The sequence below is a fragment of the Dysidea avara genome, chromosome 8, assembly GCF_963678975.1.
Source record: "Dysidea avara chromosome 8, odDysAvar1.4, whole genome shotgun sequence".
Taxonomy (NCBI): Eukaryota; Metazoa; Porifera; class Demospongiae; order Dictyoceratida; family Dysideidae; genus Dysidea; species Dysidea avara.
In genome coordinates, this window is record NC_089279.1 from 10413580 (window position 1) to 10433860 (window position 20281).

General features: G+C 37.7%; 1 protein-coding gene across 2 annotated transcripts; it reads left to right on the forward strand.

Moving 5' to 3' along the window:
* Positions 1-911: 911 nt before the first annotated feature.
* On the forward strand, positions 912-13441 carry LOC136263586 (transcription initiation factor TFIID subunit 4B-like). 2 transcript variants are annotated; one of them, XM_066058210.1, is made up of 10 exons: positions 912-1545; positions 1725-1842; positions 2718-2848; positions 3741-3866; positions 3926-3982; positions 4038-4151; positions 4206-4253; positions 5270-5388; positions 13222-13273; positions 13322-13441. In XM_066058210.1, exons 1-8 carry the CDS (start codon positions 940-942, stop codon positions 5336-5338), a joined length of 1269 nt encoding a protein of 422 aa, XP_065914282.1. In that variant the 5' UTR covers positions 912-939; the 3' UTR covers positions 5339-5388; positions 13222-13273; positions 13322-13441. The 2 variants fall into 2 exon arrangements, with proteins under 2 accessions (XP_065914282.1, XP_065914283.1); XM_066058211.1 differs by having other exon boundaries at positions 4038-4148.
* The last annotated feature ends 6840 nt before the right edge of the window (positions 13442-20281 follow it).

Genomic DNA, 20281 nt, shown 5'->3' on the forward strand with positions numbered 1-20281 from the left:
TCAAGTTGGCAGAAGGCAGAAAGAAAGAAGTTCAAGATCGAGTTCAGTCACATGTTCAACGCTTGCTTGTAAGTAGCTATCGTACAAAAATGTACAAACATTTATGTGTTGTTAATATGACGTAGGCTGGAGCCTTGAGTGAGGAACAGTTTGCTGAAAATCTTGAAAAAGATCTCAACTCGCCGCATCAGCCTAATTTGCTACCATTTCTGAAGGTATGTCTGTATTGTAGATCTGTGCTACATGCAAATGTGGCTGGATTTGACTTCCACCGAATTCTAACTCAGTGTTTTACCTCAATAGGATTGCTCCCTTATTATACAGTAGTACTGTATTGTAGGGATCATGGAGATTTGAAATATCATCCAATAATCAACCTGACATTCCTTCATAACTGTTTGGCAGTATTGGTTAGGCATAGCCAAACTCATAAATGGTTTTAGAGCCACCTCAAACATGTTAAGCTGGTTAACGCCAGTGCTGCTGTTAGCTGAATGGTAGACTGTGGTTGACAATAGCATAAGCTTGCCTGTCAACTAATTAAGGGTGGAAAATAGCTTTCTGGCTAACACCTGTTGTTGTTGGCTGAATGAATAACTTGCTGGATAACTCCTGCTATTGCTGGCTGAAACACTTGCTGGCTAAAGCGAAAACTGCTGCTGTATGGCTTGGTAGATAACTGCTGATGTTTGAATTCTCTACTAACTGACTGCCTGTATTTACTGCACCCCACCATTATTTAAGAGACTACCTACTCATATCTTTGTGCTTTAAAAACCCGAGGTGGATCACAAAGATCCTCATGGTTGGTCTGTAGCTATAACTTAGGAGTCCAGTAGGGCACAATGATATTGCAGTTTATAGTATTTATGTAGTACTTTTATCACTTTGTAGTGTAGTGTACCACACTTAAGGGCTACCCTTCTTCAGCAGCGGCTAATGATTGGTAAACAACGACAACTTCTTGAGAAGCAGAAGATTGCTGCTCTGCTCATGACTCAGGCAAGTGCTGCTGGCCTCAACAGTACCAAACCAGCCATTCAGGCAGCAACTGTAGTGGCAACAGCAGCAGCGATGTCAGCAACAGCATTAACAACAACAACCCCTGCTGCTACAGCATCCACAACAACACTTCTAGCAACTCCCAACACATCTACCAATACGTCGCAGGCACCAAACTGGACGGCACAAAACTTGAAATTTCTACAGAATATGACTCCTGAAAAACAGCAGCAATTGTTACAGCAAAGACAGGTACTTCAGCAATACTTAGAAATACAGCAGGCACAACTAAGGAAAGAAGCACTTGAAGCTTTCAACAGCACTGACACTATTAGTGAACCTGATATTCAAATCGCTGGGGTCTCCAGGCAACAAGCAAAAAACAAGCAAAGAAGTACTGCATCTTCTGGAAAGTTTCTGGATAGCAAGTTCAAGGCAAAACCACTGACAAGAGGGAAGACTAAAAAAGATTTCTCTACATTTGGTGATGGTCATAGTGATGATGAAGAAGAGGACATGGAAGTGGCTGGTGTTAACCTTCAGGTATTGTATAAGCTGGAGTAGATCTGTGTATGTTATGCACGCATGCATGCGCATTTGCTCATCCACACGCACACACACACACACACACACACACACACACACACACACACACGCGCACACACACACACACACACACACACACCCTCGCACTAGCATCCATCACCCCTTTCCTCCTGTAGGAAGAAGCTGTACACTTTCTACCACCAAGTGCGATTGAGGCAGACACCAGTGACAAGAAAATTGAAGATGTCCTCATACTTGATAAAGAATTGCTGAGACACAAGATACTGGCAAAAGGTAAAGTTTGTTTTACTATCCAGCCCCATCAGCAGAGATACCCTAACTAATTTTCTGTATTTTCCATGAGCAGCCAACTTTGTGAATTGTGTGATATTTCACAAAATAAACATGACTTTTCATTAGGCTACCTACACCTGTATTGCCAGTGCAAATAATTTAGTCATAGTTTTCATGATTGTCTAGCTCACAAGTAGTACAAAAGTTTATTGATAACACACTGGTTTTAAAATTTACATGTATAAGATTTTAAGAGTTGAGAAAGAAAACACTATTTTTTTTCTCATGCTGAAATAAGTCCTGAACACATTACTAATACAAACTTTTCTAAATGGTTGCAATCAATTTAATTGGTGTAAATTGTTTAGACGATTAAGGGAGCTGTTAGCATTTGCCCATAAACAGTTCTCAACCCATCAGTAAATTGTACTTGTTTGAGGTAGCTAACCGTTATCAACATTTGTAGAATATCTATGCAGCTTTTTAGAGCTACTTTGCTTTCATAGATAAAATACGTGCATGTTACACGTTTGTGTGTGTGCGTACGTGTGTGCGCGCGTATATATGCGTGTCATTGAAAACAGTATGTTTGTGTGAATGCGCGTGTGTGAGAAGAGTCTTTAGAGTGCTTTTAACTGGGAATACAAATGCCAATCAACTGTGTATATATGTTCAGGTGGGATTTCAGATGCCTTCACCCGTGAGACAAATACATACAGCCTCCTGTGGGAGAATTTGACTCATAGACACCCTAGTAGTGTACAGGTGTCTTAGTCAACTGACCATTTATCAGCTTGTGTACAAGTAACCCTCACATGCAGTCTTGTACTTGTGTTTGTGTATACTGATATGTCATTGTCTATATGTTACTACAGGAAGACTTCATGATGTTATTAGTACAACTGATGACACTATTTCCCTAGTGTCACATGCTACTGAAGAACGTCTGAAGAACATTCTCTCCAAATTGGCAGTCATCTCACAGCATCGAACAGATATCTTGAAGGTCAGCAGTGAAGTGGCTTTCATAAGTGTACAACATTTTTTACTCGTACAACTATGCAAATTCCCATGTTGTGATTAGAATTGCTTTTATATCAATTGTTGAGTTAATGTTGGGTCAACAGCATGAGGTTGGAGGGCTGACCATTGTCATGGTTACCACACAGAAACCTTACTATGGTGAATACTATATCACTTCATTGTTGTAAATGAAACACATGATGTTGTGGAGTTGCATCAGCCAACTTCTTTCCCATTAGTACAATGGAACCTCATACACAGGGCTTGAGACCAGGAAGGTCACTGTGTTATATGAATGGGATTGTGGACAAGGGTCCTGATTATCAAAAGTCTTCAAAGTTTAGTGTATCCTTGTAGGAGATATTGTAACTACTACTACATGTATAGAGCACAAGCTTCAGAATTTGAACTGGTAGATAGTGTGATTGTAGCTTATAGGTGGGTTTATCATCATACATGATTCCTGTATATTACTCTATTACAACTTCAATTAGTGGCTAGCAACCAGAAATCATGTAGGGTATATCAGTTTATGGAATGAACATCACAATTTTTGAAATGCAACTTACCCCATGAAATCATTTAACAAAATGGGTAATTGTTTCATTCACAAAGAGTTTTGTCTGGCATTCAAAGATGTGGGACAGTATCTACTAATCAAACCCTAGTAGGAAATTCCTTTGCATTGTGTTATAGTTTAACACAAAATGTGTTTTTTCTAAATATGTGGTACATGTACAGATGGAATGTATATATCAGCTAGAGTGTCAACTCTCACAAGATTTTGTCTCACCTTAACAGCTACTGTTCCCCATGACCCTGCTACAGAATTGCTAATTTGTTTACCCTATACATAATTTCCTTCTTTTTAAAAGGATGACGCTCATTATGAGTTGAAGTCACAACCTCGTGATCAGCTCAAGCTACTAGAAAGCATCGATAGAGTGCACACTAAAAGAAAACAGGAACAAGAACGTGAGAAACTACTCAAGGCTGCTAAGGTGAGGGGGTGCCAGTATACTAGTGTATGCTTAAGTATCTGGATGCTCTACAATTTTAGAGCAAGTCCAAATCAGATGATCCAAATTTGATCAGAATTAAGGAACAGGCTAAGCAGGTTGGTTGAACTGTCTCACATGATGTCAGATAATGCCCAAGGCTACATATTACAGCTACAAATGGAAGAAGAGGAACAGATACGAAAGAGAGCAGCCAATGAAACAGCACTATCAGCTATTGGTACGTGCAGGAAACGGTCTGCACCCAATTCACAAGAAGCACAGGTGGTTCCTATATAGCAACCTGTTCATCTTGATTAACGTGCTTGTCTTGTTTGCTAGTTATCATCTGCAACAGGATCATCCCTAGGTGTACTGACAGGTTCACAGGTGAGCAAAACTATCAGAATACAGTACTGTAACAACATACATATGACTGTCTAACCTACATAGAAATTAATGCTTGGCGGTATTCAAAGTTGAATACACGATATTAGTAACAGGAAATCATCACAGTACATACTAGCAAGAGTTCATAATACATATACTAAGGAGAGTATCCTACTCTCATATACCCCTGTAGAAAGGTGTATCGTGAAGTTATGACGTAACACTTCTGAGTTCGCCCGTTTTTCTTTGTATAATTAATGATGTCATTAGTTGAACAAGGTATCGATTGAACGTGTGCCTACCAACGTCGCTAGCAACCAAATTAACTCCAGCTCTAAGCGTTTCTCACCCAACTACAATCGTTCCTTCATGGGTTAAGACCGCTTCGTAGGCGTTTCTTACTAGACCATTCGCGAATACGGCTACCCTGAGCGTCGCAAGTGTGAAACGGTGCTAACGATTCTTGCACTTTTACGGCTTCATGTACGTCACAAACCACAACATCTTGTCGTTACATCATAACTTCACGATACGCCTTTCTACAGGGGTATATGAGAGTAGGATACTCTCCTTAGTATATATATTATGAACTCTTGATACTAGGTAGCTATATAGTATTTAATATGAAGTGGTATGCATCCCAAAAACCAAACAATGTAGTTCAGTACAAGTAGGCAGGTGCTTGTAATGTGGCAACCTCAGCATTTGTTTAGGGTATGTTTAGGGTATGGCTTGCTAAACCATCAACAAATTGAGTAGTTAAACACTGAAGGGTTGAGCTAAAAATCTTATACTGGTTATCAGACTGTCACCAATTTATCACAATAAACAGTATTACCAGTATATCGCTGAGCACTAATAGAGCTTTAAAGGGATACAAGTGTTTTCTAATGTTAATTAGTGTTTTTTAAAATGGCACAACACTTTCACACCATATTTAAACTGAAAACCACAATTAAAAGTTACAAAAGCAAATGATACAATATGTTACACAATGTTGTATGTTTGTGTTACAGCCGAAGCATAAAAGAAGAGTGGGATTGAGAGACCTGGTGTTTATGATGGAACAGGAGAGTTGTATATAACACAAACAATTTTCTCATGGCTTCACTCAGTGGCTGGTGTTAACCTTCAGGTATTATGTAAGAAGTACTACATGTGTACACACACATGGACACATGCGCGCACACACGCAAAAAAAAATTATTTGTTATAGCAAAGACTCACATTGCAACCCTAAAACAAATCACTTTGTCATGTCTTGGAACCCCCCCCCCCACCCAAAAAAAACAACCAAAGATTGAGATACTCTAATGGAACAGTCTGTCAAATACTCTAATAGAACAGCCACCCCATATATCACTTAAGGTTATGGAATACTGTATTTCATGGGATGCATGAGCTAAAAAAGCAGCCTTTCATGCAATATAACCTAATGTGCAGCCTTCTATACATTCACCACACTCTGTATTTCTCCCTTGACAGATTTAGTGACTCACTATTCAAGCATTTTAATATTAGGTCCTATTGAACAAAATAGTGTAGTATCACATTCCCAGAATAACTTAGAGAATGAATCGATGTTGCAACCTTGTAATAATCAAACAGTACGGTAGTACCATTTAAGTAGGGATTGCAGTGAAACTTTCATGCCACCCAAAATTCCGCCTTTAAAAATCACCCTAGAGACATTTTACGCGACCAAAATTACCTTCCGGAATAGTACTAGTCCATATAATACATAAAACAGCATTAAATGCAACAAAATACTTACAGGTGGCTGGATGTAAAATTTTAAAAAATCGCCAAAACTCGAATTTTAGCCTCACTGCCTCACTCACTGACCACAGTTGCAAGGCTAGAGGCCAAACGAAGCGGCACACGGCCACTATTTTACGCCACAATAACAAACTCACTGGTGGGATGGGCTTTTTGGGGTTCCGACGAGTGTAGGTCCACTGCGCCTTGTCTCTTCTTTCATCTTCAATCAGGCTGCTTGTCTTCTTCTTCTTACAACGAAACCATATTGAGGCATTAATTTTCTGCATCAACACTTTCTTTAAGCAGCACAGCATAATAGATGCCACAAGATTATTTAAGATGCTTAGATTATGCTATACTACTGTACGGAGGTACTGGTACTAGATAGCTACCTGTATCTTTACGATAGGTTACAAGATCAAATAATAATAATAATAATAATCACGCCCATTCTTTATTCTACGCATTATTGATTGAAACTACGACAACACACCCCTTTTACGCTAGGTGACGGAATAGTTAGTCAGTGACCACACACCTTCAAGTTGGAAGACTAACTCTAATAATCGATCGAAATCACGATGACCACGCCCCATTTGGGCAAGCGCACATTTTTGCAGACTGACTTGAGATACTCTAATACAGCAGTCACTTGACTAATAGAACAGTCACATGTTTATAGCTAGCTGAATGCTTTAAGAAAAAATTAAATAAACTAGTACGTATATTAAAAATTATAGATTTAAAAATGAAGTAGGGATCCAAGCGATAAAAAGTAGTGAAACAAGAGATGAACGATAGTAGCTATTGCAGCATAGCTTGGTGGGAAATCCCTACTTTAGCATTGGACACAAAATAATTGCTATACCATGCCAAAGTAGGGATTTCCCAACAAGCTATGCTGTAATAACTACTATCGTTCATCTCTTGTTTCACTACTTTTTACCGCTTGGATCCCTACTTCATTTTTAAATTTATAATTTTTAATATACTAGTTACTTATCGCATTTTAATAAATTTATCCTTGAGCCATAGTGCTAAATTGTTAGCATAACTCTATGATAGGTCCTCAAAAGTATCTTTATCTACCATGTCCAACCATCAAAATACAGCAAACTTGCTTAACTATCATTATTTTTGGTGGTGAATAATGCATTGTAGAGCAACAGCAACCTCACGTATGTGAAGTAACATTTTGTAGGAAATACAACCACAACAGCTGTGAATATACTTATTAGCTTGTTATTAGTGTTTAGTAGTGTTGATCAGTAGTGTTGTGAAGTTAACTAATAGGTAAACGTTGTGTAAGGTTTGTTTAGTGAACAATTATTCTTATCATTCAATTTCCTACTGGTCTGCTGATTGCTCATTGATGTCACAAATCATTCGTTGGTTGTGGTGTTCCGGATGTGGCTGCTGTGACTGTTGTCGATGAGGCTGTTGCTGTTTATTATTCTTTTGTGCAGTTTTGCAGAAATCAGAGCTGCACTTGGAATGGCAGCCAAAGCAGTGCAACAGAACGTTTCCCGGGTGTCGTACAAGTTTCTTCACTGCTTGCACCTTTGTTGGGCTCCTGACTCCTCACAATAATAGCACAACTAGCTGACTTGGTAGGTCATTTTCTCATGGCTTCACTCAGTTTACCTCTTGTTGGAATCACCATTGGCAAGGAAAATGGGAAGATCCTATTCATGGGTGTGAGGAACAAGTATTATGCAATGCAACTGGGGGTACTATGCAAGGGTGTAGCCAGGGGCGCTCGGATGGTTCCACCTTTCAGAAGCAAATTTTTGTAATTAAAAATTACACCAATCTTACAGCCCTGGAGCTTTCCGGTTGCAATCATCAAGTGTTGCATCATGTGATCAATTGCGCACATGATGATGCATGATGGAATTGGCAAAGGACTGTTGGTTGAGACATAAACTATATTACAAGGCAGCAGCAGCTATAAACTTGAGTGGTCATGTTATACATGTGTCAGGTTAGCACAACCTGTGAATAGTTGATGTATATTTACATGGATGATAAAGTAACACATTGTGACTTGAATACTCATGATGTGTCACTGCTAGGCAGTATCTGATATGGCTACCATATATAGAAGCGCAACATCGCACTCGCTCAGATGCACAATTTTGCTCAAGACTTTAAAAATAGATAATTAAGGAGTGTGGCAACTGTTTCACTCACAAGACTGTGTGGCAGCTGTTTCCCTCATGAGAATTGCAGACAAAACAATTGCCACGCCCCTTAATTAGTGATTTTTAAAATCTCAAGCAAACTAGCATGTGCGAGTGAGTGCGACATTGTACTTGAGAAGTATTGTATCTAAGTAAACCAGATAAGTAGGTGCAGTAAGATGGTTACTTTTGGGCCAAATTTTCTTGGCTTATAATAAGCAGGTAGCTGCTTTAGCAAGGTACTGATTTAATCATATAAAAGGTCTCACAGGAAATTTAAAAGTGGGCCATCTTAGAGAGGCAGCCTTCTGTACAAGTGGCCACCAAGACAGGTCCACTGTAGATGAAAGCCAGGCATTTGATATTTGGTATTTCATTTGTTGAAGGCATTCCAGGGCTTCTGGTAGTCTCAAATCTCACCACAATTTAACTCAAGCAGTCTTGTGGTCACCACTAAACCACTGGAATGCTGTGTTATGTCAGGAGCTTATAAGCGCCGAAGACGAAACTCCTGGTTATGTTTGTCTTATGCTTGGCTATTATATAGTAGAACTAAAACGGATACTATGAAAAAATATATCCTATGGATAATGACTTCATCACTTTCTTCATCAGGAACTTATAAGGACCAAAAGTTAAAATTTTTACACTTTGGGTTGACAGCCAACTGCCTACGTCTGAAGCAGTGCCCAAAGTACTCTAACAGATTGGCTGCCCCCTTGCTGCTAGCACTCACTGTCTCATACGCTGTCACACACTCAGTAAATCTCTATATAGCCAGTTAGAACAGCATGCTTCTTACCATTTTAAGGCCGCAAAATGCAGCCACCTCCTTAATAAACTAGGTCAGAAAATTTTGTCTCTACCTGAAAAATGACCAGTTTTCACTGTACTATTAGTGAGCGATTGGTGGTGATGGAGGATTATTTATTAAGATACTAAGATACATATGCTACAACCTCCAAATATAGCAGTAAAATTTTCACCCTGGTCCAATGTCTAATAATCGTGATAGAGACTCTACTGTACAATACATTTTATCATGATGAATGTTTTGTTTTGTTTATTTGTCATATGTTGCGGGCACGTGATGTCTCAGATATATTGTACAAGCCAAGTCTGAAGTTGCTGACCATCAACAGGAGGACTGACCAAGAATAATCCAGAAGAAAGTATTGTCAACTAAGGGACTCAAATGTGGAGGGCTCCTGTGAGCTAAGAAGTTCAGTGAAGTTGGCTGTCAGTATGTTGTCTGGAAGTGAAGATTAGTATGTACTGTTTAAGTAGGGTTTGCATCAAAAGTGACGCGCGCCACCAAAAATACTGTACTGCTTTTTAAAACCAGCTTAGAAGCTTCTTACATTACGAAAATCACCTTTACGGAATAATATTAGTCCATCTAACATCAAATGTAGCGTTAAAAACAAGAAAACACTGGCGGCTGGATATAGATTTTTTTTTAAATCGTCAAAACTCAAAATTTCGTCTCACTCACTCATTGCCTCAGTCGCAAGCCTAGAGCCCAAACGAAGCAGTGCACGGTCACCATTTTACGCCACAACAACAAACTCACCGGTGGGATGTGCCTTTGGGGGTTCTGACGAGTGTGTGGCTTGTCTTTTCTTTTATCTTCAATCAGGCTGCTTGTCTTCTTCACCCAACGAAACCATATCGAGGCATTAATTTTCCATATCCAACACTTTCTTTAAGCAGCATAATAGGCGCCAGTAATTTATTTAAGGCGCTTAGACTATGCTACTGTACGGAGGTATCGGTACTCCACGATAGGTCTTAAGATTTAACATAGGATTAATTTTTATTAGTGTTTTACCAATAATCAGATCAGTATCAATATTTACTGTTTCAATATCAATTTGTATCAATTATCATACAGTATGATAGTATAGTAGGGGCCACAAAGGAGTAGGCATGGCCCATTATAAAACGTCACCCAAAACCAGCCTCAATTTTCCCAGATGACAATGAGGCAGTATTGATTAGGTAAAACTAAGCCCAAAAAAGTTTTCAGATCGACCCGAAATGCTTTCAACAAGTTGCTACGGATTTTTTTTTTTAGATATTAAACAAAATTTTCTACTGACTGACTGCCTGACTGACTGATGCCTTCAGACAAGCATAACTCGATAATGGCTAAGATTACGAGCTAGCTTTTTTCACTGTTCAACGTCGCTTCAGCCCAAGAGGTGCCTTTTGGCATACCGCAGTACATACAATGCATTCTTTATGGACTTACCAGTGTCCTCCTTTGTGTCCCATTCATCTTTGCTGACAGCGAAAGGTGTCAATTTGGCGGTAGCACGTGATGGCTTCCCTTCGTAATGGAAATTGTCCGTATTTCCTAGTGGCTACCTAGATTACAGAGGGAGAAAATCACTTTTTGATTACTATACTACAACTTTGAATTGTTAATTATGAAAATCCTTTACATGTCGTAAAAAGATAATGAATTACAGTTTAACAATGATAGCTTTCAGTTTTCAGAAGCTTTTAGATTAAATGTGTAATTGTCTGATTAACTCAGATATTTCTTAACAAATACGAATATTTCTTAACTAACGAATAATAAATATTTGTACTGCTTGTTTCAGCCTTAATAATTAAACGTATTTAAATACTTTCAATTACGTCAAATACTTTGCCAAAATAAAATTATTAATCTTCGGTAATAAGTGATGTCAGTTGAATGTCAAGAGTCAGAGCCCCCAACCAAGAAAATGATGATTTGATAAGTGAGACAGTATCCTCTAACACTATTATTGCTCCCAATGATATCACTTCAATGATCGAAGAACATTTATTGTCACTATGCTTACCACAAGAGAAGGATCCACTTAAGACCTGAAAACTAGTTAGCTAAACTAGCAACCTAATTTTTGTGTGTGCCCGCTTTGCAACTATACACCTATTGAAAGACTTTTCAATATTGCATGAAAAATATTTCAATCCAAAAGATAACGGATAAAAGATTGATGTTTATTTGATGCAATCAGTTTATTTCATACATAGAACTAGTATGTTGCCTTAAAATTTAATAACAGTAGTTTACAGTAGCTAACAACAAATTACAATATTACATATATACAGTGGAACCTCAGTTATCCGAACCCCTTGGGACCAGGGGTGGTACATAAGTCTGAAAAGTCCATATCTCAATCTGAAACCATGTATAAATAACCCTAAAATAGTATAAAAAGAACTTTTTAAAATATCAGTATTTCAACTACCCTAATAGAACAGTCATTACTCTAATAGAGCAGTCATTTCCATAGTTTGGTTAACTGAGAATTTGGATAAGTGGGGTCCAGATAACTGAGGTTCCACTGTAGATTAGAAGATGACACGTACAGTGTAGATAAGCAGTTAAGTAGTTGAATCAGTTGGGAAACAAAGTATTTATAATTGTAATTAAACACTTTGGAAGGTATTATTTGTATTTAAATTCTGACCTTACAAAAGTACGTATTTGGAAAATTTCTAGTATTTGTAAGTAAATACTATGCACTGTACTTGACCCCAAGTCTGAAACAATGCAAATGTTACACTGTGCTGTGTATCTGATCTATGTTTATGTTTATAGCAGCTATTAAACTTTCAATTCAGGAGGAGTCATGTAGGTAGGTAGGTACTTGAACAGACTACTACTAAAATTAGTAATGCCATCAAAATAAACTAGATGGCAATGAATTCCACCACAATATAGCTTGATGCCAAAAGATGTGCTGACTAAAGTTCTTTTTGCATTGAAAAATGTCGTGGTGAACATCATAGTATTATAGGAATGTTTACAACAGTATATTGGTGGCTGAAGCAAATGAGATAATGTTATGGTAAGGATAGTTCTGTACTATATAATCTTGTACATAGGAAACCATCCAAGGTTTGCTCTGTACTGTGACACATAGTCATACTTGCACAGACCACAAGTTAGATGCACAGCTCTATTTTGCATGCGTATGTGTAATTGAGAACAGGTCCCCACACAGATAAGGCATAGGTGTACCATGAAAAAATTAGGGATTCTATCAACATCTTCACTATGGTGTTAGGCAAATACTTAGTGTTGATTGGTGTGAGATAATATGACATGCTCCCACAAATCCTTGAAACAAGAGGACCAATTCAACCTGCTGTCAAAAGTTACTCATAAGTATTTCTGCTTATCAAAGCGACATCATGTAGAATTGGAGGTGGGACAATCCCATCTGCTATGTCTGTAATTGCAGTAACTTGTAAATCTAGTGGCAAAGAGCTACCAACACCACTGTGAAGGGGACCCACGTATACAGTTGCGTGTGGGGGACCTAGTTGGCCCTATTCTTGAGAAGGTCTTGTAATATACATGGGATAAAAGTTCAGTAGTCAAATATGCTGATGTGGACAAGTGACATTTAGTCATGGTAGTGCAGTGGAACTGTGTACTGTCATGGTGGCCACCTATCCTTAGTAAGCCACCAATCTAATGCAACTACCATACAACAAGAACAAAATGTAGCTTTCCAAAATAAAAATCATTATGCTAACATCTGGTAGGTCTATCCCCAGGAGTGAGCGTATATACAAGGCAAAGGTGAAGGTATGGCTCTTGTGGTGGGTGGATGGAATAGAATAGTATCAATTTCCACAAGCCCTTTGGAAGAAAACCGGTATGAAAATGTAGTATGTAGCAGTGAGTGATGACATCAAGTGATACTCCATACTTACTATATACCCAAGAGACTATATGGTTACTGGGAAGTTGTATTGATTGTTTTTATATTCTTGACAATAACAAGTTTTGGGCCATCCCTCTACACATTGTTATGTTCACACATACCTACAGTACTTACATAATCAAAAAAGCTGGCCTATTTTCATGTGCACTCTTAAGCTTGCTATGCTCCAACCTTTGTGATCAGAGAAAAGGAAATTATGATATTGTTGAGAAATTCCATTGAAATGTCAAATTGTGTGTGTGTGCGCATGCATGCATGGTACATTTTTATACAATCTTTTCATATGTATAGGAATAATCATCACTATACACTGTACAGTTATGGCATACTGAGATATATACTAGTAAGTATGCATTACATGTAATATTACATGAATGGTATTCTTATATAGGATTATATCAGACTATTCACTACCGATACACTACATACATATTGTGCAGCAGTTAGTTATTATGACATTGTCTGTATTTATATACGAATGTATGAATTGATTTTGTAATTACAAAACTGTTTGGATGGCACTTGTGTAACTACTTAGTGATATTTAATTTGTTTAGGCATCTATACTCGTTAGTACATAGGTATAGATAGCAGTGGTACTGTTGGCAATGATGGTCAATCGACTGTGCTATGCTACCCAATCATTTTTTTGATTTTTTTGAATATCTGTAGTCACACACACTATATAGTGTATTTGTGTGTGTCAATTGAAAGCCTCACAAAAATCTCTTGGCTACCTAGCAGGTTTTATGACCTTCCTGAACACTCACAACTGCTTTTCTATGTTTCTGTGCATTGTGCCATAATTATTTGAAGCATGGGCTTACATTTCAAAAGGTCACTAAATGCAAATTATGCTATGATGAGACAATTTTTGCTGGATGTATATAGTGTTGCACCTCTGAGTTACACATACATATACATACAGCAGGTGAATCAACATTAACTGTAAGTATATCATAAGACTCCTGTAAGCATTCGAGCGTTAATCGGATGGCTGCAAGTTCGAGGCCGCCTAGGTCCAGTCATGGATTTTTCTCCTTTCTCCACCTTTTCAAACACACTTTCTGTAACAACTTTAAACAGGCTGTAGGACCAGGTGTCCTACAGACCTTTCAGCACTTGTGCTGTGAATGTTACAGCTGTATATAAATGATTTGCTGTTCTCAGAGCTAGTACTATATGTAGCAGAGGTTCTGAGTGACAAACAGTTGTAGGTGTGCCATATTATTTGTTTTAGTGACTTTGGAAGCTATAGCAGATAAAGCCATCTCCCACTTCCCCTTAAATTTTAAGCAAAGTTTATAAATACCCCCAACAACTGTAAAATTTAATGAAATACATGTCTGTATTATGACAGGTACAGTAGCTGAGAATACATTGGGAACAGTGAAATTACATTTTCAGGTACCTGAGAAAGCACCAATTTTTGAGTCTAAAATGTAAAATTTTCCTAGGGGGTACCAATAGATCTCCCTAGATACTATGTGTGTATATATGCACACATATCTTTACATACACCATTACCTCCTTACTCTCATAAAACCTTCCCTTTGAGTCATTTCTAGATGAAGGCCTGATGTTAAAACACATACAGAAATGTACACATATTCATTGAAACAGGTATATTTTATTCTTTGACGATCTTTTAACACCTTCAGCTGCAGAAAACAACAATACTCACTTCCTGAGCTTATGTTCATACAACACCCAGTTACAGTCTCACCTATGAACATATCAATGGTATCATCTTCATCATTACTACTACAAAGCGGTTGAGTGATTTCATCGTTGTGTAGCAGAGGAAGAAATATATGAGAAAATTCATGAGAAAATGGTACAGTAATTATAGCAAGAACCTGAAAGAGAAACAGTTGTGGATAATCACAATTAAAATTAATGAGGAATGGAGACAGTTATAAAGAGAGCAGTTGGTATTCAGATAATTATAACTGAGAATATATATCTAATCCAAAACAGCCAAGCTGTAAAAAGGGTGCATGCATGCAGCCCCCAAAAAGGCTATGATGAAAAAGGATGTGAAATCCAAGGTGGCGGCCAAGAAATGGCTGTGATGGTAGGTTAATGGAAAAAGGCTATGGTCCACTTGGCACCAAATCCTGAATTGTTGTTATTAAAATTTTTACCATTAAGGCCAAATAAACTTAATTATTGGTTTCTCATCCCTGCCCGCACTGCCATTGTTCTTACATCATCAAGGATTTTTTGCACCACTGGTGGCTTAGTACAACCATCCAGCACCTTTTAAAGTTGGTACCTTGCTAGAGCAGTCTAAGGAAACTATATTCTGGGTAAGTTTAGCCAGCTAATTCAGCTATCTAGCCAAAAATAAAATAAAAATCCACCCTCCCACACTTGTATTGTGAGTACAGGAGGATGAGAAACAAATAATTAAGTTTATGTGGCCTAACCTACCATCACAGCACCAGTATACGTAGTGAAACTTCTACTGAGCTTTCTAGTTAGCTTTGCTACAATGCGCCGGTTTTTACGAATGAGCAGGTTAGCTAAACCAGGCGCACGCCCACAGACGGCCGAAGGCCGGCTGTGGGCGTGCGCCTGGTTTACTGAAATTGTTTTCGTAAAAGTGTGCGTGTGTACTGTACCTATCTATCTACCTATCTACCTATGTTTGTCCGTACGCACCCACGTGAGCAAAATCGTTTAATAACGGTAAAAGCAGCTTTTACGTAAGAAGTAAAAGTGAAATGAAGTCTGTATTAAACTTCTGCACAGGTGAACTTTGCTCTGAGGTGGTTTCTTTTCGGCGGACTGAAATACGGGTGTGGTGACTTTCCTCAGACTACCTTCCCCTTGAGGTTTTCAGGCATTTAGCAACTGAAAAACAACGGTGCAGGCCTCGTACACTGCCAGGAATAGCCTATCGCTTCGAGTTGAAAGGGGGCGTATCCCTTACGTAAGCGAACGAAAATGAAGAGCAGCTTTGAGGCTTTGTCGAGAGAATTTGTGGGAAAAAACACCTTAGTCACACTATAAAACAGTTTAGAAGATAGTTTTGTGCGTAATATGTTGGTAAAAGCGGTTTATTTAAGAAGCGCTTCCTTAGCAGTGCATAGCAACGTAATTGAATGAATTACGAACATTTCATGAATTACGAAATACGAGAAATAGCTAATTATATTATTGCACAACCCAAACTACCATATTGTAAAGTAGTAATACATAGTTGGTTAATTCATAGTAGTATATACTGTCTATAGTTATTCCAGATGAGTTAGCTAGCTACATGGCGCCTGGTATTTAGAAGTAGCACAACATCAACTTGTTTCGTTTATTTCAGCTTCTGCACGTGAGGCCGGTTCAACAATCACTGTGAAAAAAGAGGGATATAAGATGGTATTTCCAGTGGCTTATTGAATACAAAAAAGCTTGATATAACCTGTATTATACTAACAATCTCATGTGAGGCTTTAGTTAATGTGTTAAACATACTGAAACCATATATGTGATGGTATAGTGTGGGTGTTATATTCGATATAAGCTATTTCAGGTAATGTGGTAAATAAACTGAAACCATATATGTAATAGTATAGTATGCATTATACTAAAGTATAAAATGAGTATAATACAGGGTTTATATTAAGGTTTATTTGTATTCAATAAGCCACTGGAAATACCATATTATATCCCACTTTTTTCACAGTGAATTTCAGGCACTGGTGTAGTCAATGCCGATCAGGTAATGAGATCTTCTCATAATAGGCAAACTTAATTGTCTTGCTCCTCCATCTCTTCAACAACCCTTCGCGTATCCGAGGGGTCCGACACATGCTGAAATCACGTACACCCACGGCTGAAATCAACTGAAATCACTGCATGAAATCAGAAATCATTGAACGAAATCAGAAATCACCGAACGAAATCAGAAATCACTGAAATCACACAATTGTCTTGAAATCACGGTGAAATCTCGACATGTCACCGAAATCTAACGTGAAATCTTCATGAAAATAAAGTTCAGAGTTACTCAAGCATGGTTTTGCTACAGTAGCTGTCGCAATAGGCATCCAAACTACTTACTCTCGTTTATCTGACGTAGCTACTCATGCAGTTCGATACTATACTGATAGCTAGCTAATTTTGTTTTGTTGTGACGCTATGAGGTCATGAACGAGTGTTTCCGAGATTCAGCTCGCAATTCAGTCTTTGTGTGCAGGGCTAACTACTGCACCTGCTGCATGCATCCTGACTACATGAATTACTACTATCTCAGCTATACTACACCATGCAGGTAGGCGTGGCTGTCACCTTTACCCTTATAATATAATATATAATTATCATGCCCGGTTGTTACTATCTAATTCAGCCCATGCATACATGGGTGGTGTTATTATTATTAACACTTTACAGTGACTAGCACTGAGGTTCTGACAGCAACTTGTTAGCTACTATTATGCTGGAAGTATACTGAGCTACATGCAATATTTTTTCCCTTATAGCTTTCATACAACCTCAACTCATGTGATTTAGTTACTTTGAGAAATTCATAGCTAGCTCTGTATATGTAGCCACTGAACTGGCTACTCCATTTAATCTCACCTCATTGTTCATGTGTATATACTATGTGTGTGCATGTTGCTCCATTCTACCCAGCTGTTAAATGGGGACCTGGTGTCAACTGGAGAAGCGGCCCACCCAGCTGTATAACATCAAAGAGACTGATAGCTGCTTATTACCAGATTACTTGTGACATAGCTACTCATATAATAAGTATATATACATCTACTTGTACTGAATTCAGATAATTTTCACATGCATGCTAAATATATATTTACACATGTTAATATGGTATATATGAACTCTTGATACAGGTGCATGTGAATGACACAATTTCAAAAAAACAAAAAAATAAATAATCAGCATTTTCTAGTTTTTGTTTCACAATCATTACAATACCACTTATCACCAACTAAAGAAACACTAATGTTTAAACATGTAGAATGGAACCAAGTTATCACAACAGATCATATCCTCACCACCACTATCTGGTAATCTACATATACAATAAACATTACATTTCTCAACACAAGCAATCCTTGTGGCATACTTTCGGGTTTTTCTTGTTGGAAACAAAGTTATCTTTTTTTCTTCTAGGACTTTCTTAAATGTAGGCGTAGCTCTCCTTGATTATATACTATCGTCATTGGATCTTGCCCTAACAGCAAACTGGCAAGCATAGCTGTAGCATAAAGACCGCAATCCACAGAATTTGTCTGCCTTTGTACATTCATAACTGTGATGTTAAAATATTTGTCTTTTGACTGCACTAGTTGTGCAATAATTCTTTGAGTATCCTCACTAGGTGATGTAAACATTGAGTCACATAGGTAAACATCACATTTCCCCACTTGTAACACTGCCCAGTGTGATCTATCAGGAATGAACAGCATTTGCAAAGATTGCTCATAATCTTCCAAGTTCAATAATGTTTTATTGAGTAACAAACTATTGTGAAGCCCTCCAATGAGACGAAATTGCATCTTTGCTATGTTGTGAAATGCGTTAATGTGGTTATCCTTTAGTTTACTTCCATTGAGTATCATGCAACTGCTTGTCTTTGCTAGTCAATATAATTCTACCACATTTTGTCCACTGGAGTTGTGTTTCAGCCTCCAATCTGTTGTCATCATTAACAAGTATTGGATTGTTTCTACTGTTAGTACATGTATCCTTTACTTCATCCCAGAAAATATTTTGGATGGTTAAAAGGGTGCTTGAATTAAAAGAGAACTCTTCTGATGTTATTAGTTTGATACAGGCCTTCAGCACTTGTGCTGTAAAGCATTAATAAATAAATAAATAAATAAATAAATAAATATTATCTGTATTTATTTGACTTATGGTATTCATTGTTGATCTAGGAGGATACTGGATAAAGGACTACTACTTGTCGCTTTTGTTTGTGTAGAATTAGCTTTAGTGATAGCCTTTGGTGGAAAAAAGTTATGTACTGTAATTTACTATCTCTGGACATCAATTTGTTTTTTCAGTACATTTTGGAACATGTTGACTGTAATTGGATAAAATTACACTTCCATCCAAACGTATGATTTTTTTACATAGCTTGCAGTAAATATACACACAGAATTGATGACCGGAACTAGTACTACCTTCCAAAGCCTCAGATTTGACCTCAAAATCTTTATTTTCTTTTAAATCCTTTTTTATTGAATGATGAGGATTTTTATCATTTTTTTGCCACTTGCAAATCTGCTGCTGTACCACTGCCACTGCTTTGGCCTCAGTTAGGAGATCATTAGGTTTTGTACTGCTATCCATCAAATTCATACTGAGTTTAGTCTTCTTCTGTTTAAAGAAGATTCATTACTCACCGACCGTTTGAGACTTAACCGCTTAGCCTTTTCCTCTTGATCTAGGCTCTTTCTAACTTTGTCCACAAAATCAATAATCCTTTGTCGGTGACCTGGCAAAAACTTGAAGTACCATGGTGTGTAACACCACGTCGAAAGCGAGGGTCTTCAATGAATTCTGTTGAAATGTATTGTCCAACTTCCTCCAAGGCATTTCCAGGGTTTCTACTAGTATCCATTCTGGAAATTACTTGCATGCAATGTGTCATATCCAGTAGTCATAAAACTATCAGCAACATAATCGGGCAACTCCTTCAATGCAAGATGAGCTTCTTCTTCTTTCGATACCACTACTAGCTCTTCAGTGTTAAATTCGGTGTTACATTCACTTGAATTATCATCCATAGCTCTTTACTTCAAAGAACCGTATTAATAAATGGAAATTAAAAATGTAGTTAGTCATTAAGGCATTACTTAAGAAGAAACTGCATGTCAACATGTCATCAAACAATTTTGCATTGAGTGGATTTATGGCTCACAATAAGGTACCGTATCACACAACTTTCAGAGAACTTATAAAGCCATAGAATGATAATTAGATAATAAGTTAATCACTGTATACCTTCTGCATGCATACTTTGTCACTACAAGTAGTTGCTGTAATAGTATATGGTATATATACCACTGGTAATTTATTTTGCCATGAATTTACAGTGATTGTACCTATGAAGCATTTATATAGGTTTGTTTCATAGGGATCATTATAAATTGACAATGAAATGAAGGATAAATGCCCCCATAAATTACCGATGGTACTTCTATGGTATATCAGTGAAAATAAAATTAATAAACTTCATAGATCACATGAATACACAATTGATTCATATTAGTAGAGAAACCATGGGTACTTTATAGGGTAAATTAGCTACTAGTGTAGTGGCATGGTCTGTAAAATAGAGCCTTGTTGTTTGATTGATCGAACCTAGCTCCCCTTCATG